The 24882-nt window shown below is 40.4% G+C and overlaps 2 protein-coding genes across 2 annotated transcripts; one reads left to right on the top strand and one right to left on the bottom strand.

The window, feature by feature from the left end:
- Positions 1-10073, bottom strand: trmt12 (tRNA methyltransferase 12 homolog). The gene is given in 10 exon segments (XM_046323327.1): positions 1-889; positions 892-928; positions 1010-1025; positions 1027-1061; positions 1063-1166; positions 1291-1375; positions 1378-1402; positions 1555-1705; positions 9316-9477; positions 10064-10073. Coding segments are annotated over 10 exon segments (909 nt in total). The 3' UTR covers positions 1-605.
- On the top strand, positions 10035-23677 carry LOC124011235 (lipid droplet-regulating VLDL assembly factor AUP1-like). The gene is given in 14 exon segments (XM_046324388.1): positions 10035-10129; positions 10235-10288; positions 10732-10869; positions 11342-11492; positions 11681-11813; positions 11816-11864; positions 15185-15257; positions 15734-15807; positions 19971-20037; positions 20742-20847; positions 20978-21115; positions 22153-22301; positions 22962-23050; positions 23195-23677. Coding segments are annotated over 13 exon segments (1254 nt in total). The 5' UTR covers positions 10035-10129; positions 10235-10247; the 3' UTR covers positions 23241-23677.
- The last annotated feature ends 1205 nt before the right edge of the window (positions 23678-24882 follow it).

Genomic DNA, 24882 nt, shown 5'->3' with positions numbered 1-24882 from the left:
CCTGTTGTCTATTCCATTTGCACAACAGCATGTGAAATTTATTGTCAATCAGTGTTGCTTCCTAAGTGGACAGTTTGATTTCGTAGAAGTGTGATTGACGTGGGAGTTACATTGTGTTGTTTAAGTGTTCCCTTTATTTTTTTGAGCAGTGTACATCACACAAAGCAGCCAGAGTGATTGCATGTATAAACATATGTAAAATCAGTTGTACAACAACCGGTAAACAACAGTTTAATTTTCACATTGTATAAACCTATAAAACATGTTTTTCTTTAAAAAAAACTCCATTATGATTAACTTAAATTTGTGTGCAACAATTTATTAATAGACACAAATGGCAGAGTACGCCAGATGGACTGGTCCATTTTTAGCCTAGTGGGCCTGTCTAATTTGGGTTTTTAGCGCAAAATTCTCATTATCTTGCTAATAATGGGGGCCTCAAGGTGAAAAAAATGGGCCGGTGTGTTAGAAAGGGGCAATTTTTGGTCCCAGTCCGCCACTGGTACGACTACACAAATAAGAGTCATGCTACAGTCCTGTCTTTTGTCTCCTCAGAGTGGCCTGCATTCTAAGAATAGTACTACATGGCGTATGACTTGACATGCTCAATGTGCTGGACGCCAGTCCAGAGTGATGTCCTGCAGTAGAGAGGCAATGTGGATGGCTGTGTCCTTTGTCCAGGCACCCCAAACTTCTCTGTCACTCCCCTTAGGAGACACCTCTTCTTGGTCTCCTCCAGAAATGTCCACTCTCTCCATGACAGGAACAGAGGAAGTGTCACAGTCTGTAATATGAAGTGGTGCGGTAACATTCTGGTGAATATGCAACATGCCACTGGTCCTCTTCCTCAGTAGTCGACAGGCAACAGGCCAGCCACCCGCAGAGCTGGACCCAAATTCACCCGGTCAGCCAGGTTACACAATGGGAGCTGGAAAAACACCCAAAACGATTATTCTCAGATCACATAAACTTGTTGAGTTCTGATTTCCAGTATAAAGATGTTCCTTACTTGCCGGTTGTCTCTTGTGGTCGGTGCAGTGATGCCACACTCCATTTAACTCCCAAGTTTCTTTGCAGGGCTTCCACGGCATCTGGGTTCCACTCACAAGCATGAACATGGCTGGCCCCCGCATGCACCAAGAATGGGATAGTTAAGTAGCCAATACCTAATAAAGAATAACAATATAAGGAATAACAATATAATCCTATAGTGCTAAATTATGCATAGATTAATATTTTCTGTAATTCATGGATAATATACACAGATATATACAAGATGTATTTTCTTACCTGCATATAAATCCACCACAGTCTCCCCACTGCAGTTGAATAAGGCAACCCTGAGCTTCTCTGTGATGTTGCCAGCAGAGAACATGCGCACCTGGTCACGTCAAACTCATCCCTCAAAGAAAGTTGTAAAACATGACAAAACAATTGGACAAGGAGTACATAACATGCAACTATTCCATTGAGACTACAAAGTAACACTTCTGGTACCAATTTTTTTAAGAATACTGATAGTGATGTCATTGAAAGGCTTAAAGGAGTCATTACCTGATATTGTTGTCTACATGTGTCACCCAGCTGTCCTCTCCAACTAGCATGGTCACTACCGGAGTTCTTAATCCATCCATGGAGATTCAAGCATTCTTTGCCAAATGTTCTGCACCCAGTGCTTAGGCCACTGCTGGCCACAAATCTGGACCTGTAACAGATGCATTGGAATAAACACACACACACACTAAACCCATACAGAACGTAAAATTAGGCCTGTATCAATATTATAACAGTTTGTATGCTATACTATAGCATACCTGTTTTCTTCCATACTGGCTGAGAAAAAGTGTTTTTCCCCTAAGACCACTAAGTCTCCGTGGCGCTGGCCACCATGATGCATATCGTCTCTCAGATCCTCAGTCCATCTCTCACCATGGGATTCTAGTAGGTCCTATAAGACATTCACCAGCTTGTCACTGCTTGAGATCCTCCTCTCTCTCTTTGACAGCAGAGGAGCCTGTTGCATAGAGAAAAGCAGAACAATTACAGCAAATTGTTAGATTTCAATCCAAAAAGTCAATGAAGCTAGAGATCAGTAGATGATTAAGACTATGCATATGGGCTGTTCCATTTGATTTTAATCACTTTTTTAATCGCACCCTTTTTCATTTGAACAAAACTTTCCATACATATTTGCCTATGGTGGAAGTGGTCAGAAAGTGATTTTTTGAACCTGAATCCCAACACATTCAGGAGATAAAGGTGCCTAAAGTTGACCCATTTTGCATACACGACCATACGACGAGAAATCCATGTCTGCATCACTGGAAAAGATAAAACGGTTGAGTTGAAAAAAAGTTTTTTAATAAAAATTGTAATTTAACCTTTAAGGTCAATCTCAGATTTGTTTCCATTTTCCGCATATCTTGTAACCCTATTTTACATCATCTGGGGTGTTTGTCTTGTGACCGCCATCGGTTAAGACACAACATACATATTATATATAAGATAAGAAAGAGTATGGAAAGTTTGTTGAAACCAAAAGGGGTGTGGTCAAAAAGTGCTTAAAACCAAAATGGAACCACCCATACATATTGGACGTTGTCAGAAAGGTAGAAAGAGGTTTTACTGGCTGGTGTGTTTATGGATATATTCAATCGCTACCTATCCCAGTCTGCTTTCCCCACATGCTTCAAGATGGCCACCATTGTTCCTGTATCCAAGAAGGCAAAGGTAACTGAAATACAGTTGAAATCTGAAGTTTAGATACATCTTAGCCAATTACATTTAAATTCAGTTTTTCACAATTCCTGACATTTAATCCTAGTAAAAATTACCTGTCTTAGGTCAGTTAGGATCACCACTTTATTTTAAGAATGTGAAATGTCAGAATAATAGTAGAAAGATTTATTTCAGCTTGTATTTCTTTCATCACATTCCCAGTGGGTCAGAAGTTTACATACACTCAATTAGTAATTGGTAGCATTGCCTTTAATTTGATTAACTTGGGCCAAACATTTTGAGTAGCCTCCCACAAGCTTCCCACAATAGGTTTGGTGAATTTTGGCCCATTCCTCCTGACAGAGCTGGTGTAACTGAGTCCGGTTTGTAGGTCTCCTTGCTCACACATGCTTTTTCAGTTCTGCCCACAAATTTTCTATCGGATTGAGGTCAAGGCTTCGTGATGGCCACTCCAATACCTTGACTTTGTCCTTAAGCCATTTTGCCACAATTTTGGAAGTATGCTTGTGGTCACTGTCCGTTTGGAAGAACCATTTGCGACCAAGCTTTAACTTCCTGACTGATCTCTTGAGATGTTGCTTCAATATATCCGCATAATTTTTCTTCCTCATGATGCCATCTATTTTGTGAAGTGCACCAGTCCCTCCTGCAGCAAAGAACCCCCACAACATGATGGCCAAACAGTTATATTTTTGTTTCCTCAGACCAGAGGACATTTCTTCAAAAAGTACGATCTTTGTCTCCATGTGCAGTTGCAAACCATAGTCTGGCTTTTTTATGGCGGTTTTGGAGCAGTGGCTTCTTCCTTGCTGAGCGGCCTTTCAGGATATGTCGATATAGGACTCGTTTTACTGTGGATATAGATACTGTTGTACCTGTTTCCTCCAGCTTCTTCACAAGGTATTTTGCTGTTGTTCTGGGATTGATTTCCACTTTTCGCACCAAAGTACATTCATCTCTAGGAGACAGAACACATCTCCTTCCTGAGTGGTATGACAGCTGCGTGGTCCCAGCTGCGTGGTCCCATATACTGTACTATTGTTTGTACAGATGAACGTGGTACCTTCAGGCATTTGAAATTTCTCCCAAGGATGAACCAGACTTGTGGAGGTCTATAATTTGTTTTCTGAGGTGTTGGCTGATTTCTTTAGATTTTCCCATGATGTCAAGCAAAGAGGCACTGAGTTTGAAGGTAGGCCTTGAAATGCATCCACAGGTACATCTCCAATTGACTCAAATTATGTCCAATTAGCCTATCAGAAGCTTCTAAAGCCATGACGTCATTTTCTGGAATTTCCCAAGCTGTTTAATGGCACAGTCAACTTAGTGTATGTAAACTTCTGACCCACTGGAATTGTGATACAGTGAAATAATCTATAGGTAAACAATTGTTGGAAAAATTACTTGTGTCATGCACAAAGTATATGTCCTAATCGACTTGCCAAAACTACAGTTTGTCAACAGGAAATTTGTGGAGTGGTTGAAAAAAAAACAATTTTAATGACTCCAACCTGTGTGTGTAAATTTCAGACTTCAACTGTAAATGACTACTGCCCCGTTGCACTCACTTCTGTCAACATGAAGTCCTTTGAGAGACTAATAAAGTATCATATCACCTCCACCTTACTGGCCACCCTAGACCCACTTCAGTTTGCAAACCGCCCTAACAGGTCCACAGACGATGCAATCTCCATCAGACTGCCCTATCCCATCTGGATAAGAGGAATACCTATGTAAGAATGCTGTTCACTAACTACAGCTCAGTATTCAACACCATAGTACCCTCCAAGCTCATCATCAAGCTGGAGACCCTGGGTCTCAACCTCACCTTGAGCAATTGGGTCCAGGTCTTTCTGACAGGCTGCCACCAGGTGGTGAAGGTAGGAAACAACATCTCCCCCTCGCTGACCCTCAACACTGGGGCCCCACAAGGGTGCGTGCCCAGGCCCCTCCTGTACTCCCTGTTCACCCATGACTGCATGGCCATGCACGCCTCCAACTCAATCATCAAGTTTGCAGACGACACAACAGTAGTGGGCTTGATTACCAACAACGACGAGACAGCCTACAAGGAGGTGAGGGCACTCGGAGTGTGGTGTCAGAAAAATAACCTCTCACTCAACGTCAACAAAACAAAAGGAGATGATCGTGGACTTCAGGAAACAGCAAAGGGAGCACCCCCCTATCTACATCGAAGGGACAGCAGTGGAGAAAGTTTCAAGTTCCTCAGTGTACACATCAACGACAAACTTAAATGGTCCACCCACAGACAGTGTGGTGAAGAAGGCGCAACAGCACCTCTTCAACCTCGGGAGGCTGAAGAAATTTGGCTTGTCACCCAAAACCCTGACTAACTTCTACAGATCCACATCCTGTTGAGAGAGCATCCTGTCAGACTGTATCATAACCTGGTATGGCAACTGCTCGGCCCTCAACCGCAAGGTTGCGGTCTGCACAACGCATCACCCGAGGCAAACTATCTGACCTCCATGACACCTATAGCACCCGATGTCACAGGAAGGCAAAAAATATCAAAGACAACAACCACTGGAGCCACTGCCAATTCACACCACTACCATCCAAAAGGCGAGGTCATTACAGGCGCATCAAAGCCTTGACCGAGAGACTGAAGAATAGCTTCTATCAAGGCCATCAGACTGCTAAACAGCAATCACTTAACCCAGCAGAGTGGCTGCTGCCTACATAGAGACCCAATCACTGGCCACTTTAACAAATTGATCACTAGTCACTTTAACAATGCCACTTTAATAATGTTTACATATCTTACATTACTCAAAGTATATAATACAGTATATGCATATGATATCTAGTTGCACCTTTCCTATGCTGCTCGGTCATCGCTTATCCATATATTTAAATGTACATATTCTCATTGACCCCTTTTAGATGTGTGTATTAGGTAGTTGTTGGGGAATTGTTTGATTACTTGTTAGATATTTCTGCACTGCTGGAACCAGAAGCACAAGCATTTCACTACACTCGCATTAACATCTGGTAACCATGTGTATGTGACCAACATAATTTGATTTGATTACTCCGCCCAAAATCTGAGAGTAAAAGTAACATGTCGGAAACAAAATGTCACGACAATCCGGATAGAAACAACGAATTTGTCAGTTAACTTTCCAAATGTAGACAAAAATATATTCTCGACAAGCTGGGATATTTTTTTGTCGGTAAAATGAGGTATGCGGGAAATGGCGGTGGAAAGCCTTTATGCACAACTATTTATATAACAACAATAATATCGAAGTAAACTTGGGAGTTACCAATGATATGTTGTGCGGCCCTCCCAGGAACTCAGGAAAGTATGCAGTTTATTAGGCTTCAGATGAAATATGTTGTGATGAGCTTGATGCATCTTTTCAATAAATATCGAGTGTCTTATTCTGGTGTTATTATGATCGACGCTTGGCTGCCGTTTGACAAATAAAACGTATATTTATTCTGCGCCCAACACGTGTGTGATTTAGACCCAGTGGCCTGGCGCCCCCTGGAGGAGAATATAGCAAAGCCGTACAGGCTCCAAGATCTGGTATATTTCAACATCTCAATCAAAAAAGCTAACCTTTGACCCAATCATCACGCAAATGCTTACAGCATGGCGTTCAATGGGGAACAATTGCAAATATATTATTAATCACCCCCATATTATTTATTTTATTTTCAATTCCAGCCCCTGTCCACGCAGGAGGCCTTTTGGTAGGCGTCACTGTAAATAACAATTTGTTTTTAACTGACTTGCCTAGTTAAAGGATAAATAAAAAAATATGCCATTGTTTAATAATGACAGTCTCCTTTTGGGTGGCCAGCCTATATGTTTTCCAGCTTGAGGGGGAATTCATACTTTCTCTGACATTGTGGACAGTTGAAACCTACATGCGTTCCAAGACATGAAAAAGCAATACCATCTGCCTGGTTTTAATTTTAATTGCAGCTTTGTTCTGCTCTAAGTGCTTATGGAGTACGTTGGGGATCTGATCATCTCATCCTATCCACAACATAATAATGGCAAGGGTAAGGGCAGCCTCCAAATTATATATATTAATCAAACGTATTTATAAAGCCATTTTTACATCAGCCGATGTCACAAAGTGCTGTACAGAAACACAGCCTAAACCCCAAACAGCAAGCAATATGCAGATGTAGAAGCACGGTGGCTATGAAAAACTCCCTAGAAAAGCAGGAACCTAGGAAGAAACCTAGAGAGGAACCAGGCTCTGAGGGGAGGCCAGTCCTCTTCTGGCTGTGCCGGGTGGAGATTATAACAGTACATGACCAAGATGTTCAAACGTTCATAGATGACCAGCATGGTCAAATAATAATAATCACAGTGGCTGTAGAGGGTGCAACAGGTCAGCACCTCAGGAGTAAATGTTCAGTTGGCTTTTCATAGTCAATTATTTAGAGTTAGAGACAGCAGGTGCGGTAGCGAGAGAGAGAGAATTCTTCTGTAGCTCAGTTGGTAGAGCATGGCGCTTGTAACGCCAGGGTAGTGGGTTCAATTCCCGGGACCACCCATACGTAGAATGTATGCACACATGACTGTAAGTCGCTTTGGATAAAAGCGTCTGCTAAATGGCATATATTATTATATATTATATATTAGAGAGAGAGAGAGAGAGAGAGAGAGAGAGAGAGAGAGTCGAAAACAGCATGTTCGAGACAAGGTAGCACATCCGGTGAACAGGACGCGCTACCTTGTCTCAAACCAGCATGGTATATATTCCTATTCAAACCAACATATTACCAATCTATTAACAATGGAACAAAGATATACCAGCAGTAGATATTAACTGGAGTACTGTCTGGTCCAACATCATATTCTCATCAGGAACCCAAATGACTTACTACAATTTTGCCACATGAATTATGGGACTCCTAAACAACTTTTCCAGATGAACATAAACTCAACCCCTGTCTGTATGCTCTGCCCCCAGGGTACTCCTGGCACATTTGTGTGACTAAACTGCACACTTTAGAGTGACCTTTTATTGTCTAATATATAATATAATAATATATGCCATTTGACCTTTTATTTCATGTGCATACATTCTAATGGGTGGTCCCGGGATTGAACCCACTACCCTGGCGTTACAAGCGCCATGCTCTACCAACTGAGCTACACAAGGTGCACCTGTGTAATAATCATGCTCTTTAATCAGCATGTTGATATGCCACAGCCTGTCAGGTGGATGGATTATCTTGGCAAAGAAGAAATGCTCACTAACAGGGATGTAAACACAATTGCACACAATTTGAGAGCCATAAGCTTTTTGTGCATATGAGAGGGGGGGGGGGGGTAAATGTCTCTTGGTTTGTGTTTTGTTTGTCACAAAAACAACAAAACAACTATTTTGTCCATAATTTCCTCATGTAAGCTACAACTGCAGTGTATACTGAAAAAACATCAGTAGAGTTGAAAATGCGATGGAAACACATTTAACTTCTATTTTATTCGGTACATGGGAATTTAACAGCAACGATTGTTGTAATGTACACTACATCACCAAGCAAAGCCTTTTTAGCAATAAATGTCAGTTTGATGCAAACACCCCTCTGGTGGGAGAATATATTGTTTTTATGCAGATTTTAGAATATTTGCATGAAAATCTGTCGCCAAGTGGATGGAAACCTAGACACTGTTACCTAGCTAATGAGACTGTCGAATTTGGTCAACAACAAAAAAGCTTTCTAATTTGCTACGTGAGGCTTATTTGATTGAATATAAGTTTTGTAATGGTTAGGTTGTTACAATTGCACAGACATAAGTGGACGCATGTGGCATTTTGGCAACTTACCTGAAAACGACTTGATATTGGAGTTTTGCCTGTTGTCATAGAGATAGAGGTCTCATCATGATTATCCAATAAGACATTTCAGGATGGACATTGTCATCAAGGGCTTCCACCATTTTAAGGTAGTCAACTACTGAACTGGGAGCAATCAGCCAATGAAGAAGAAAATGTACTACTTTAAAATGAAGACCGCCTCAATGGCTCTGCCCATGCTGTCTCAGACACTATAATTGTACAGATACAAAGATGAGTTCTCTCTCTCTCTGTATGTATGTATGTATGTATGTATGTATGTATGTATGTATGTATGTATGTATGTATGTATGTATGTATGTATGTATGTATGTATGTATGTATGGCTGGCTGGCTGGCATACATATGACCTCTCTTTGGCTAGAATGGTCCCACCTGATTTTGCCTCCTCCCACCTGCATTCCATCTTTGAGGACATGTACTTCCATTGTTAGAGCGGTCACTCTAATACAGGGATGGGAAACTTGGATGTGTGTGGGGTCCACGAAAAAATAGGGGCCGCAGTGGCTCGTGGGTCTGCGTACCACTAACATGAGCTAATTGACTGCTGATGCGCAACCAAATTTCAAAATTACACCTTGTATATTCTATTATTCTAACTCTCAATAGTAATTTGATACTCAACTGCGTTCCTAAAAAAAATAAAACACTTTTATTTTTTGGTCTGCTGTCCTACAAAAGGGGGCCAAATGCCCAGTTGCCCATCCTTGCTCTAATATTTGACATTGTGCATCCTCCTCATAGCTGCCATTACCTGGATCCTCACAGTTTCCCATGTGCTGCCAGTGGTACACTCTGTTTTGGAGACTTTGGAGAACAAGCTGGGGTAGGTAGAATGGTATGATTGGCAGGGCCACTGTCCCAGCAGTGTTTTTGCATGCAGAACCTAAGGTTCAGAACACCTTGTGCCTGCAAATGTTTCTTTTGTAGAGGTCATTACAAAGGAAATACATAGTTAGCAACAGAAGAGACAGAAAAACAAGCCATCTAGTCAAGACATACAAATAGAAAGTAGGCTAGCTAGCTAGCTTCCAGAAATTGTGAATAGCTAGGTAGGTAACTGCACTGTTGTGCATGACGTTGTAGCATTGGTGGAAAAAGTACCCAATTGTCATACTTGAGTAAAAGTTCAGATACCTTAATAGAAAATGACTCAAGTAAAAGTGAGTCACCCAGTAAAATACTACTTGAGTAAAAGTATTTAAAGTGTTTGGTTTGAAATATACTTAAGTATCAGAAGTAACTGTAATTGCTCAAATATACTTAAGTATCAAAAGTAAAATATTATCATTTCAAATTCTCCCCAGAGATATCACAAAACATGAAAATAACGATGCAGGAGCAAGTTGAATATGGTGACTGTTTTCCTTAGCTCTTTCTAGCTTGTGGTGACCATTTTTGGAGTGTCAAACGCTAACGACAAAAAAGGAACCGGAAGTGGTGGGAAAACGTCACACTTCTGTTCGTTCTACTGTTCAACATGGCGCCCAAGGTAGACTAACTGGACACGTTAGCCAGCTACAACATGAGCTAACGAGGTGTTGCCAGTTTTACCTTTTTATCGTTTGAAATTAGTGTTTACGTTTGATTAGCAAGCTAGTATGCATGAATGTAACCCGTGTAAATAATTACCCAACCGACAGATAAGGTGAAATAATGGAAACTCAAGGAATAGAACAGATGTTTGACTTCCAGCGGTAAGAACAAGATGTGTTGTTGTCAAGACAAGTATCTAACGTTAGCTAACTAGCAGCTTGCTAAAGTAGCTTATCAGTACTCCCATAGCAAACATTTTCCATAGTCTTGGCTGATCATAATCTGCTCTGGCTAGTAGCTAGCTAGGTCATAGTCTTCTTGCCTTCCATTTAGCTTATTAGGTAGCAAAATTAGCCCAAAATACATCAGTATTGTTATGAACGACGTTAGCTAACTAGTTAGCTGTTATCTTGATTAGTATCAATAAGTAACATTCGTTTGCTAGCTAGTAGCCATCTAAGCAACATGATGCAGCTGTTATTCTTAACACGTTTAGCCAACTAACGTTAGCAGTTTTATAATCTTGCTCATTTTTAATCTGTCCAATTGAACTCGGAATATTCTGCTTGACAATGACCACACTGAAAATCTGTGTCTTAAACAGGTTGCCAAACGATGGACTGGTCCTGTTGCTGGTATTGCTTTACTCTCCAGTTGGCCTGTGTTTGATGTTACTACGAATCTTCGTAGGTGCACATGTGTTTTTGGTGAGCTGTGCACTCCCAGACAGTCTTGCTAGAAGGTAAGGGTCGTTTTACATTATTGACAAGCAGTTGAAGGTTGACTCAGCAATATAATGTCATCATACACCTTGGGCTGACTTCCTCCTTATAATAAAACCAACATCTGACTAGACTGCAACAATTGGCTTCTCCCAATATGGGAAGAAGAGTGCAAATTTGGGAGAGCCAATTGTGGGAAGTCTAGTCAGATTTGGAATAGTTTTTTAAAATGTAACCTAGGCAAGTCAGTTAAGAAAAACTCTTATTTACAATGACGGGCCTACCGGGAAACAGTGGGTTAACTGCCTTGTTCAGGGGCAGAACGACAGATGTCAGCGCGGGGATTTGATCCAGCAGCCTTTAGTTGCTGGTCCAACACTAACCACTAGGCTACCTGCCGCGCTAGAGTTCATGTAGTATTTCTCAGTTTCAAAACATATTCTCCTGTTTTGTGCTTACAGAATCTAACTCAAAGCTTTCTTCCTGTTCCAGATTCATTGTGAGAGTAATGTCCTCAGTCCTTGGTATGCACGTGAGACAGAACAGCCCACGTTTAAGAGACAAAAGCACAAAACTGTACATTTGCAATCACGTGACCCAGTTTGACCACAACATTGTCAATCTTCTAACCTCGTGCAATACAGTGAGTATTTTGGTTGATGAAGTGATGCTATTTATAGTGTTGCATTTTGAGCTCCTGGAGTTGTGCTTGCCCAACTGAACAAAGATCTCTTTGTTTAGAGATACAGCTGCATTGACTCAACCGTTGGCCATCAACCAGTGTTTATTTATTTTGACCATGTCATGTGACCTGTCTGCTCCTCTGCTCAGCCCATGCTGGAGGACTCTGCGGGCTTCGTGTGTTGGGCCAGAGGCTTCATGGAGCTGGGTGCCATATCGGGCCAGGATGAGATGGAGTCCCTCAGGAGATACTGCTCCTCTCCAGGAACTCTGCCCCTGCTCCTCTTCCTGAGGAGGACACAACGAATGGGCGCGCTGGCCTGCTCAAGTTCAGGTGAGCCACAATACACTGCATTTTTCCTGTCCTCAAGAGTATTGAGTTCTGTCTGTCACTATATTTGTTTCTGAAGTTGGTTTCTTCAAACCAAGAGTATCACTGCCCCACACGCTGCTTAAAGCATCATGTGCATATCAATCCTATGCATAAAGACAAATATTTTTTGTATTTGATTATATCTGCCTTCTTTGTATAGGGGAGAGTGGGGTAAGTTGAGCCTAAGGGTTAGTTGAGCCACCCTTTGTTTCTAGGAAACCATACATAAAATTAATAATGTTACTAAAATATTTAGGAAGGGGTCATTTCATTGAGTCTGTGAAGGATGAAGCCACATGGGAAAAGTGGTAAGCAGGTTTGGTCTAAAAAACAGATTTTCTTAAAGTCCAATTAATTTAAGTTATACGTTTCATGATGCTTGTGTTTAAGTGATTGATGTTAACGGTTAACTGTTAATTCAGGGTTTCCCAAACTCGGTCCTCTGGACCCCAAGGGGTGCACATTTTGTTTTTTGCCCTACCACTACACAGATGATTCAAATAATCAACTAATCATCAAGCTTTGCTGTGTAGTGTTAGCACAAACAACTAAACATGAACCCCATGGGGTCCCAAAGATCAAGTTTGGGAAACGCTGTGTTATTTGGTTAGCTGCCGAAAATACATTTGACCGGTCATGCTTATTGGTCTATAGATTCATTTGCATTATTTAGTGGAATTAAATGGGCGTGTGTATTTTCATTGGTGGAATTACATTGGCGTGTGTGTTTTCGTTAGTCGTCATGTATGTTATTTATCACGCATACAGAGCCTAGTTTGAAGAGCGGAATAGCCTACCATCTGTCAGACAGCACGAGAGTAGCTCCTCATAAAGCCTGTAAACTACTGGAGTGAAACGTGCTTTTAGAAGCCCAGTCATTGTGCAATAAATAACTATTCTAAACGCAATCGCATGTTAACTGTTTTGATGGTCACGATTTAAAGAGCTTTTTTTTATTTCTCAATCTCAACTCGTAATTAAAACATGTCTCCCATTTGCCATTCGAGTGCAAAGGCTATAGTCAACAGTAGGCAGGCTATCAGTGTGTCAGCCACCACTTTGTATTGTGAGCTTGAGGCAGTACAATTGTTTAAAATGTTTTACTGAACGTTTTACTTTACTGTAAATGAGGTATGTGGAGGCAATTATTTAATAGAATTCCTCATCCCATTAACCAGCATTTCTCTCCTGTTGGTTTTCTTATCAACTTTCCTTCATTCTCCGGAACCAAAGGAACAGTCCTAGTCATATTAGCAACTCATCCTAGTTGTTGCTATTAGATTCCCCTTCTTTCTAAATTTGTAGCCAAGATTTTAATCTGTCACATGGAACAGCTCGCATAAGGTGTGCTCTTAATGAAACATGTTAATTCCTTGTATGCATAATCATTTCTGTTGGTCACGCAATTTTACTGTTTAGGAATTTTTATTTACTGTTATTTGGCCGTTTAATGAGGGTCGGATATGCATTCAAGCTCTAGGTGGCCTTATGCATTCTGCCTTCTCCCTACAGTTCTCAGCGGTTAGCTTCGCCCACGACTGGCTAATGTAAACTACAATCCCCACGCTGTGTTTTAACTTTTAGAAATGTCAATAATCATCGCTTGCGAAAGTTTTCTTAACATATGACCCTTATCTTTCATCAGTGAGGAAGGATCCTTCGAATAAGAAATATACATTTACTGTAGCAGTTTTGCACTGATCCATACAGCTATGGGTTCCTCCATCAGACAACTACACTTCCACTACACGTCCAGAGATATGCTTACACACAGACGTTTGGAGAACGCTAGGTAGCTAATTCACGCAGGTGGTCTCTGTTTTCCGTAAACAAGCACTGTAATATGGCCTTGCGGAAACACTAACCCTATAAAGGTGTGCATCAATTTGAACCTTTTTTGTTTTTAGAAAATGAGTTTTCACTTATATGAAAGATATGGTCCTTATGCTTTTTAAACCGTACCACAAGCATTGCGTGTTCAGACCGAGCGCCGGGGCTCTTAACAAAAATCCCCCGTGCAGAAGACGCCTTCGTCCAATTACTTATCTGTGTTATGTAATGGAACTGAGAGTCATCATCAAGGCCTAGGGTCTCTATAAGATACAATATGAGGTCTTAAACCTAGCATGAAAATACATCCTTGTACCTTTTTGTGGGCTGATATAGTCAACATTTTTGCCTTGGGGTACGGTGAGCCAATGGCTACCATACCCCATAAAAATTATGATTACGTTTTGTCAGTTATATGCATAATATTTTTGCAATGTGTCATGCATATGAACTCAAGATATTCTATTTTTATTGTTACAGAGCAGACATCATCATGCCCCGTGTATACAAATGTAAAACAAGCAGGAGTCTAGCCCCTCTTGAGGTTCTTGAGAGAGCAGCCAAGGAAGTGAGAGAAGGGAAGAAGTCCATTCAAGCAGCAGCAAAGGATTAACAAATAGACTGAATTGACAGTGAAGGGATGCATTGACAAAAAAGAAAACAAACATGTACCTGTGTGAAAGAGAGGCTATGACAGAGTAGCAGAGGAACACAAGGTCTTATCTGATGACATGGAGTCAGCTTGATAAACATATCAAGAATCTTGCAGATCAGTTTCATGGTCTTAGTAGCTTCAAATGCAAAGAACTAGCCTACAAATTGGCACATCGAAACAACATGCCTATCCCAGGCAACTGGTCAAGAAATGTAAGGGTAAGTGATATTGAACAGAGAGCTCTATATCTGAATGTCAGCATACATTTAATATATACAATATACCACACCCCCATTCCATGAATTCAACTTTGACCAACCAGCACCATCACCCATTGTCACTGGACACAATCACCCACTTACCCAAAGGCGGCTCAACATACCCTGTCCATATGCTCAGCTTACCCTAAGTTGTGCCAAGAGAATCACTTTTTTTTGTAAACTTATGGTTACATTAATTCTGATTATTTCCAGGGATACCACATCCTGAAATATTTGTAGATATCTTTGTTACAAAGAATACTACATTTCCCTTGACATAGTGATGCTGAATGTAAAATATATATATATATATATTACTTACCCCACTCTCGCCTTCACAAATACATTTCCTAGTTTTCACCAGTAGGACAGAGAACTATTGCTATTAGCAACTTAAATGGTTAGTGATTTATTAGCAGGTGATTAGAGGAGAATCTGACCTGAGCAGAATGCCAACACTGCTATAGGCTGCCCCTGTACTGTCCGTGTATCACTGGTGCTCAGAGCTGGTGCTCAACCTGTTTTCTCTCCCTCAGCTCCTGGCCTTTCTCCTTGACTGATTCCATTCAGCCTGTGGCCTTGCAAGTGAAGAGACCATTTCTAGCTCTGGTAATACAATCAAAACTAAACTGCCTCTTTCTCATATAAAAGCAATGTGGTATATTTAGCAATATACATTTGGTGAAAGTTTTTGTTTAAAGAGTTGGGCTTTCAAGGGACGACAGCTGTTGTTTCTTCAGTCTTGTTGAGTAGACTCATAATATATGGTAGATGAGTGGGTGTGCATTTAAATGGGAGGAGCAAGTTCCACACTAAACATGACATTTTTATAGAAATTCTAAGAAGGTGTGACATTATTTCCTTTGTTTGTTTTGAGACACCACTCGTATATTAGTTGATCAAGCCATCATTTCGTCCAACAGTCCTTAGGAATACCTGTAAAATTGTTTTGCACACCGCTGGTAGACTAAATATGTTTTTGTGCACTTGATTTATCACTGTTAGTCTTAACATATTTCTGTCAGACACATGCAGAGGATTTCCTGTAATGAAAGCGCTAATGTAGTTTGTTCCTCTTTCTCCAGAGCACGCCAGACTCCTTCTGGCTGACAGAACTGTTGTGGACCTTTTTCGTCCCGTGTACAGTGTACCATGTAAGGTACTAAATAATTACTGTCTCTTACTATTTGTCATTGTCCAGGTTCTGGTTGGACCTCGTAATAGAATTGATATTTGACAACTTTTGTTTGTCCTTGAAGTTCACTCCATTACTCATTGGAAAATTCCCTTAGAATTAGCAGTGGTTTGTCCTAGATATGTGACTATCTTGCCATTTTAGAGTTAATGTTTAGTCAGCATCAGTAGTACAGTTCCTAGTGAAAGTCTACACACTTCACATTTTGCTGCCTTAAAATTCAATCTTAACTAGTGACTCCCCATCCCGGGTCCAGGAGTGTAATCATCGACTGACACTAATTAGCATAACGCAACGGACATAAATATTCCCAGAAAATATTCCTATTCATGAAAATCACAAGTGAAATATATTGAGACACAGCTTAGCCTTTTGTTAATCACCCTGTCGTCTCAGATTTTCAAAATATGCTTTACAGCCAAAGCTAGACAAGCATTTGTGTAAGTTTATTGATAGCCTAGCATAGCATTTTGTCCAGCTAGCGCAGGTAACTTGGTCACGGAAATCAGAAAAGCAATCAAATTAAATTGTTTACCTTTGATGAGCTTCGGATGTTTTCACTCACGAGACTTCCCGTTAGATAGCCAATGTTCCTTTTTTCCAAACATATTATTTTTGTAGGCGAAATAGCTCTGTTTGTTCTTCACGTTTGGCTGAGAAATTGACCGGAAATTGCAGTCACGAAAACGCCGAAAAATATACCTAATTTGCTCCATAATATCGACAGAAACAAGGCAAACGTTGTTTATAATCGATCCTCAAGGTGTTTTTCAAATATCTATTCGATAATATATCCACCGGGACAATTGGTTTTTCAGTAGGACCGATTGGAATAATGGCTACCTCTGTATTTTACGCGTGAATCACTCTGAGAGCCATCAGGTGACCACTTGTGCAATGTAGTCTCTTACGGGTATTCTTCAACATAAATGCGTAAAACTACGTCACAATGCTGTAGACACTTTGGGGAATACGGAGAAAAAGTAATCTGGTTGATAGCCCATTCACTGCTCAATAGGGACGCATTGGAACGCAGCGCTTTCAAAAGATGAGTCACTTCCGGATTGGATTTTTCTCAGGCTTTCGCCTGCAATATCAGTTCTGTTATACTCACAGACAATATTTTTACAGTTTTGGAAACTTTAGAGTGTTTTCTATCCCAAGCTGTCAATTATATTGATATTCTAGCATCTTGTCCTGACAAAATATCCCGTTTACTACAGGAACGTTATTTTTCCATAAATTAAAATACTGCCCCCTAGTCACAAAAAGTTTTAAGGGATTACATTGTGTTTTTTCCTACAGATCTAAACATCCTACACCACATTTCACAAATGAAATAATGGAACATTTCCCAAATGGAATGATAGAACATTTTCCTAATGAATATTAAAAAATAAAAATGTCTTTACCCCCCCCCCAGAGTTAATACTTGGTGGAAACACCTTGGACATTCATTATAGCTGTGAATCATATTCAATCAGATTCTACCAACTTTGCCCAACCCTTAGGTCAACATACAGTACAGTTTTTGAATGACTACCTCATCTCTGTACCCACACACATACAATTATCTGTAAGGTCCCTCAGACAAACAGTGAATTTCAAACACGGATTCAACCACAAACACCAAGGTGTGCCTCGCAAAAAAGGGCACCTATTGGTAGATGGGTATAAAAGAAATTAGCTTGCGTCAATAAGAATTCAACCCCTTTGTTATAGTAAGCCTACATAAGTTCAGGAGTAAAACTGTGCATAACAAGTCACATAAGTTGCATGGACTCATTCTGTGTGCAATAAATGTATTTTAACTTGATTTTTGAATGAGTACCTCATCTCTGTACTCTACACATACAGTTATCTGTAAGGTCACTCAGTTAAGAAGTGAATTTCAAACACAGATTCGACCACAAAGATCAGGGAGGCCTCGCGAAGAAGAGCATGTATTGGTAGATGGGTACAATTTTAAAAAGCACACATTGAATATCCCTTTGACCATTGTGAAGTTATTAATTACACTTTGGATGGTGTATTAAAAAAATATATATATATATTTTAACCTTAACTGACTTGCCTAGTTAAATAAAGAACAAATTCTTATTGATCTGTACACCCAGTCACTACAAAGATACAGGCGTCCTTCCTAACTCAGTTTCCGGAGACGAAAGAAACCCCTCAGGGAGGCCGATGATAACTAAACGGTTACACACTTTAAGCTTTTATAGGAGAACTGAGGATGGATCAACAACATTGTAGTTACTCTACAATACTTGCCTAATTGACAGAGTGAAAAGGAAGCCTGTGCCGACTAAAAACATTCCAAAACATGCACCCTGTTTGCAACAAGGCACTAAACAAATTTTGTCTTAAAATGTGGCAAAGCAAATAACTTTCTGTCTGGAATTCAAAGTGTTATGTTTGGCGAAAATCCAATAAAAAATGTACCACTCTCCATATTTAAGCATAATGGTATGTTATGGGTATGCTTGTAATCGTAATGGACTAGGTAGTTTTTCTGGTTAAAAAAAGAAACGGAATGGAGCTACGCACAGGCAAAATCCTTGATGAAAACCTACTTCAGTCTGCTTTCCACCAGACACTGGGATATTTAATTTACCTTTCCGCAGGACAATAACCTAAAACACAACTCCAAATCTACACTGGAGTTGCTTACCAAGAAGACAGTGATAGTTTTGACTTAAATCACCTTGAAAAGCTATGGCAAGACCTGAAAATGGTTGTCCGGCAATGATCAATAACCAATTTGACAGAAATAATAATAATGTGCCAATATTATACAATCCAGGTGTGCAAAGCTCTTAGAGACTTACCCATAAAGACTCGCAGCTGGAATCGCTGCCAAAGGTGATTCTAACATGTATTGACTCAGAGGTGTGAATTCCTGTATTTAATCTTCAATAAATTCGCTAACATTTCTAAAAACATATGCTTTCACTGTCATGGGGTATTGTGTGTAGATGGTTGAGAAAAAAAATGTATCCATTTTGAATTCAGGCTGTAACACAACAAAATGTGGAGTAAGTCAAGGGGTATGAAAACTTTGGTCAAAATGTCTCGAGCTCTGTTTGGTTGGGAGTCTTTGATAGAAAGCAATTTTCAAAGCTTGTCTCTGATTTGCATGCACATTTAAGACGACTGAGATTTGACCACTCAGGAACACTCAACATCTCTTGAAGCCATTCTGGTGCGTCTTTTGTCCCACTGAAAAATAAAACTGCTTTGCTCCTGGGTATGCTCTTTCATATTTATTTTGATCCTGACAAACTCCCCAGTCCCTAAATGGCCAATTTCTTTGCCGTGTTGTCTTGCAGTATTACTTAATGGCCGTGTTGCAAACAGAATGGATGATTTGGAGTGGATTTTTTTAAAAGGCCACTAATGTGGGGTGAATGCAATCTTCTGTATTTTAACGTATTGGCAGCATCATGTTATGGGTATGCTTGTCACCGGCAGGGACTGGGGAGTTTGTCAGGATCAAAATAAATATGAAAGGGACAAAGGCCAAATAAAAAGTTAAAGGAAACCCTGTCTTAGTCTTCTGAAAACATAACCCTGGTATAGACCAATATGTGTTCAGTTTTCCTGAATGGTCCATTCTCAGTCCTGACTTAAATCTGCTTGAAAGTCAGAGACAAGGTTAGAATATTACTGTCTATCAATGATTCCCAACCTTATTTACTTAGCTTGAGCAATTTTGACAAAAACAATGGCTTTATGTTGCCCAAAGGTGGTGCAAGGTTGGTAGAATCTGTTTAAAAATGATTCACAGCTGTATTTGTGCTTCCACCAAGTATTAACTCTGGAGCGGGTGAAGATGAACGCAATCAATATATTTGTTTTTTTTATTAATTAGGAACATTTTCTATAATTTTTCTTTCACTTTAGAAACGTGGAGTAGGAAAGAAATCCAATTGACTCTTATTTAATTTTAAGTCAACAAAAGGTGAAGACTATGCAAGCGGAATGTAGACTTTCACTAGCGACTGTTGTCAACTTTTCAACCAGCTTGATTAGAGCTAGAAGCAAGTTTACATCAAGAGGCAAGTTTAAGTTTACTATCACTGCTCACAAAGCTTGTAGAGATCCTGTTTCGTTTACTTTCACAGATGGCTCCCCGCTGTGTCGAGGCAAGATGAAGAATCTCTTCAAGAGTTTGCCAACAAAATCCAAGGGGTATTAAAACTTACATTACATTTTACATTTAAGTCATTTAGCAGACGCTCTTATCCAGAGCGACTTACAAATTGGTGCATTCACCTTATGACATCCAGTGGAACAGCCACTTTACAATAGTGCATCTAAATCTTTTAAGGGGGGGTGAGAAGGATTACTTTATCCTATCCTAGGTATTCCTTAAAGAGGTGGGGTTTCAGGTGTCTCCGGAAGGTGGTGATTGACTCCGCTGTTCTGGCGTCGTGAGGGAGTTTGTTCCACCATTGGGGAGCCAGAGCAGCGAACAGTTTTGACTGGGCTGAGCGGGAACTGTACTTCCTCAGTGGTAGGGAGGCGAGCAGGCCAGAGGTGGATGAACGCAGTGCCCTTATTTGGGTGTAGGGCCTGATCAGAGCCTGGAGGCAAGCACCATGGTCTTGTAGCGGATGCGAGCTTCAACTGGAAGCCAGTGGAGAGAGCAATTAAACCTTACACACTTGTTCTGCAACGCCTTCTGTTCCCTAATGCCCACATTGTCTCAAACAAAACCCGTATGTATCTTATTGAAAAATGGTGCATATTGCAAGTTATCACATTGACTGCCGTAAAGCACCCAATTCCAGGCTCTGAGCTTGTGATATTACAAAATTCTTAATGATATGGAACACCTGAGCGAGTGGTTATTCAATTGTCCTCTGATTGGTCTTTGTGCCGTCCATTTTTAGCTCCTAGCCACCGAGCTCGGCGTGGTCTCAACACAGATTACCAAAGCAGACAAAGCCGAGCACGTGAAAAGGAAACGGCACGTTGCACCGCACACCACAACCTCAAGTAAGAGAGCCCTGGAGAAACCTTCCCTGACAAAGCCTCTCTTACAGCATGGTCTTGGTGCAAGTTATGCTCACTTGGAGGTGGTTGGGACCGTCAGTGATGGTGTGTATTTGCTGTTGTCTGTGTCCAGATTTGGGTGCCAGACCACGTCCTCTGGGCTTCATGGTTCGCAGCTCTGGGGTGGAGGAGCTCAGGATCAGCAGGATGGCCCAGCAGGTGAAGGAGGTTCTGCCTGACATCCCCCTCGGCATCATCACCAGAGACCTGGGTACGCAAATCCCTTCATTTCTGCTTTGCATTTCCAGTGCAGTGACACAGAATTTGAAATGAGCAGTGCACCAATTCAAGTCGCTTGTGCATTTCATTGAAATGGTGGTAATACTTGACATGAAACCAGTGCCATAACACATTATGACAAGGTCAACCTGTTTAAAATATGATCATAACACTATCAGGACGCATATTTAGACGTGTTGTGACATATATTGTGTTATTTTATGGCTGGTTATGACACCTAAATCAGTGTAAATATCCACAAAACCTACCACTAGTTATTTTATGGCTGGTTATGACACCTACATTTTATTATTTTTTATTTAACCTTTAACTAGGCAAGTCAGTACATAAGTGTGTAAAAACCTACAGAAGGCAAAACATTCCATGACACTATAGCCTCCTTTCAACATTATGTTTATGTTATATGCTTTAAAAAATTAACCATATTAAATTATCATTGTAACTGTGCACACATTGATGTCAGACATGCGCCTACCCCAATGCTCTGTTGCTGATGACTGGGACGAATACAGGAGCATATTTCAGGAGCAGGACAATACTATTTTTGACTGATGACTGATATAAGGGCATGTATGTGGAAGGCCTATCTGGCTTATATAGTTATGATGGTCATAATGCTTCTTGACAGTGTCAAATGTGTTTTCTACAAGTTATTTAAAATCAAATGAAAAAACATGACTGTAAATAGTTCATTACATCAAAGGATTTAAGAAACAAACTTTCAACCGAAAGCTTTATTCAAATTTAACATTCTTATGTAGGTGTCATAACCAGACATAAAATAGGGCAATATATGTCACAAAGGGTGTAAATATATGGGTTATGACAGTGTTATGACCATATTGACGGGTTGTCAGCTGTTATGACATAGTTATTACTATCGTAACGTGTTATGACACAGGGTTTCAAGTAAAGTGTTACCAATGGAGTTTGCATTAGGATCAATGGGAGAAAAAGGCACAGTAGCATGCAGTGTTTCCCAAACCTTTTCCCTTACCCTTTTTACAGTGCAAACCAACTGCGTGGACACGACTATCACTAACCTGCTGGAGAGCACTGAGGAGTTTCCATTGGAGGCCACAGGCGGCTCCACATCTGCACCAGGCCCATCCTGGAGGTCCCTCTCCTTTTCAGCTGCACCTGCTCCCACCATTAAGGTTTGCCAATCATCTAAATGATGTCTTAAGTCTGCTGGTAGTCTACACTGAGTGTATAAAACATTAGGAACACCGGCTCTTTCCATGAGTGAAAGCTATGATCCCTTATTGATGTCCCCTGTTAAATCCACTTCAATCAGTGTAGATTAAGGGAAGTAGACAGGTTAAAGAAGGGTTTTTAAGCCTTGAGACGTCGATTGTGTATGTGTGCCATTTAGAGGGTGAATGGGCAAGACAAAATATTTAAGTGCATTTAAACGGGGTATGGTTGTAGGTGCCAGGCGCACCGGTTTGAGTGTCAAGAACTGCAAAACTCCTGGGTTTTTCACGCTCAACAATTTCCTGTGTGTATCAAGAATGGTCCACCACCCAAAGGACATCCAGCCAACTTGACACAACCGTGGGAAGCATTGGTGTCAACATGGGCCAACATCCCTGTGGAACACTTTCAACACCAAGTAGAGTCCATGCCCTGATGAATTGAGGCTGTTCTGAGGACAAAAGGGGGTGCAACTCAATATCGGGAAGGTGTTCCTAATGTTTTTGTACATTCAGTGCATATTACCTTGCCAGCAAAGTAATTGAGGTACCATCTTGCTACACTATTCTATTTATCAGGAGCTTGCTGTATAGTCAGATTTTGTTGATTTTGACCCATAGCCTGCTGCCAAGTCTTTTGGGAAATCGCCAGTAGACCGACACATGTCCCTACAAGAGAGGAAGGAGGCCTTGTATGAGTTTGCAAGAAGGTGAGATCAAAGCTGCAATTCAGTCTTGGGTTGATTTTAATTTCACCCACCCATAGAATTGACACATTTGGCCCTACGTTTTACACTCATCGTTGTTGTCCACCTGTCAGCTCTGTTAGTTGTTCCCACCTTCCTTTCCTCTAGACGCTACATCGAGAAGCATGGACTGGAGCAGGACGACAACCTCTGAACAAGATCTGATCGCTGGGAAATGTGTTAGGAATTATGGTTGTTAAAATCAAATAATTGTACAGACAATAATTGTACAGGAGTGTATGGAGAGTTGAACAGAGGGTTTTTGTTGATACACACGTACCGGAGGAAAACCGTCTGAAGACTTCAATTGATTTTTTTTTTTTTTTATTTGCTTGCATGGAAATCATGCATGTGTATTTTTAATTCTTTCTCCCAGCAAAAATATTATTTTGATAACAATTTGTATTAAGATCCAGTGACCATAACATCTCATAATTTTTTATAATGGCAGAGGTAATGATGAAACAAAGTCCATCTTGCTCTGCTTTCAGAGAAGCCACATCAGCACTTAGGTTCATTATAATTTGACAGTACTTGTTTCTGCAGTATGAACCTTTTAAAGTTAATAAAGTTCATAATTTATAAATGCAAGAGATTGTTTTGGCTAGAATCACAATTCTACTATTCCTCTTTGGATTTACCCTGGCATGACTCAATTAGTGCTAAGCAGCATTAAGTCATAAAATCAAATGCTAAGAGACAGTAAATACATGTGTATAGCTGTTGGGAATTGTCAAGTCAGAAACCCAACTATAACAAACTATATGGTGTTAAGCAACTGCTTGCTAAGCTTAGGGTAAGGTTTAAGATTAGAGCTAGAGTAAGTGAATAGTTGAAATGTTACTCATAGTCTGTTGAGCATCTACAAATAAAGGGTTTCTGACAAATGTTTAATAGTCAGATGAAACAATAAGAGATGATGAGAATGAGGAGTTATTAGCATCTGTAAAGCAGGATCATAGGGCCGAGACCCCCTTCAGCTGTTCCTCTCCTACAGTTCTTTGGGAAGTAGGCCACTAACACAATAAGTCACCGACAGATCTTTGTAATGTATTTTTTATTTCACCTTTATTTAACCAGGTAGGCTAGTTGAGAACAAGTTCTCATTTGCAACTGCGACATGGCCAAGATAAAGCAAAGCAGTGTGACACCAACAACACAGAGTTACACATGGAGTACACCATAAACAAGCCCATCTGCTCCGTTATGGGCCTGGCACCGTGGCAGTATCATGTCATATGTACAGTACCAGTCAAAAGTTTGGACACACCTACTCATTCAAGGGATTTTCTTTATTTTTTACTTTTTCCTGTGTTGTAGAATAATTGTGAAGATGTCAAAACTATGAAATAACACATTTGGAATCGTGTAGTAACCAAAAAAGTGTTAAACAAATCCAAATATATTTGAGATTTAAAGTAGCCACCCTTTGCCTTGATAACAGCTTTGCACACTTGGCATTCTACTCAACCAGCTTCTTGTTCCTTGTTCATGTGTGGGATTTCTTTCCTTAATGCATTTGAGCCAATCAGTTGTGTTGTGACAAGGTAGGGGTGGTATACAGAAGATACCCCTATTTGGTAAAAGACCAAGTCCATATTATGGCAAGAATAGTATAAATAAGCAAGAGAAATGACAGTCCATCATTACTTTAAGACATGAAGGTAAGTCAATGCGGAAAATGTCAGTAACTTTGAAAGTGCAGTCCAAAAACCAACAAGCGCCATGATGAAACTGGCTCTCATGAGGGCCGCCACAGGAAAGGAAGACCCAGAGTTACTTCTGCTGCAGAGGAG

This window comes from Oncorhynchus gorbuscha, linkage group LG23 (assembly GCF_021184085.1).
Source record: "Oncorhynchus gorbuscha isolate QuinsamMale2020 ecotype Even-year linkage group LG23, OgorEven_v1.0, whole genome shotgun sequence".
Taxonomy (NCBI): domain Eukaryota; kingdom Metazoa; phylum Chordata; class Actinopteri; order Salmoniformes; family Salmonidae; genus Oncorhynchus; species Oncorhynchus gorbuscha.
Note: the sequence above shows the minus strand (reverse complement) of the source record. Positions and strands in the feature narration are given on the sequence as shown.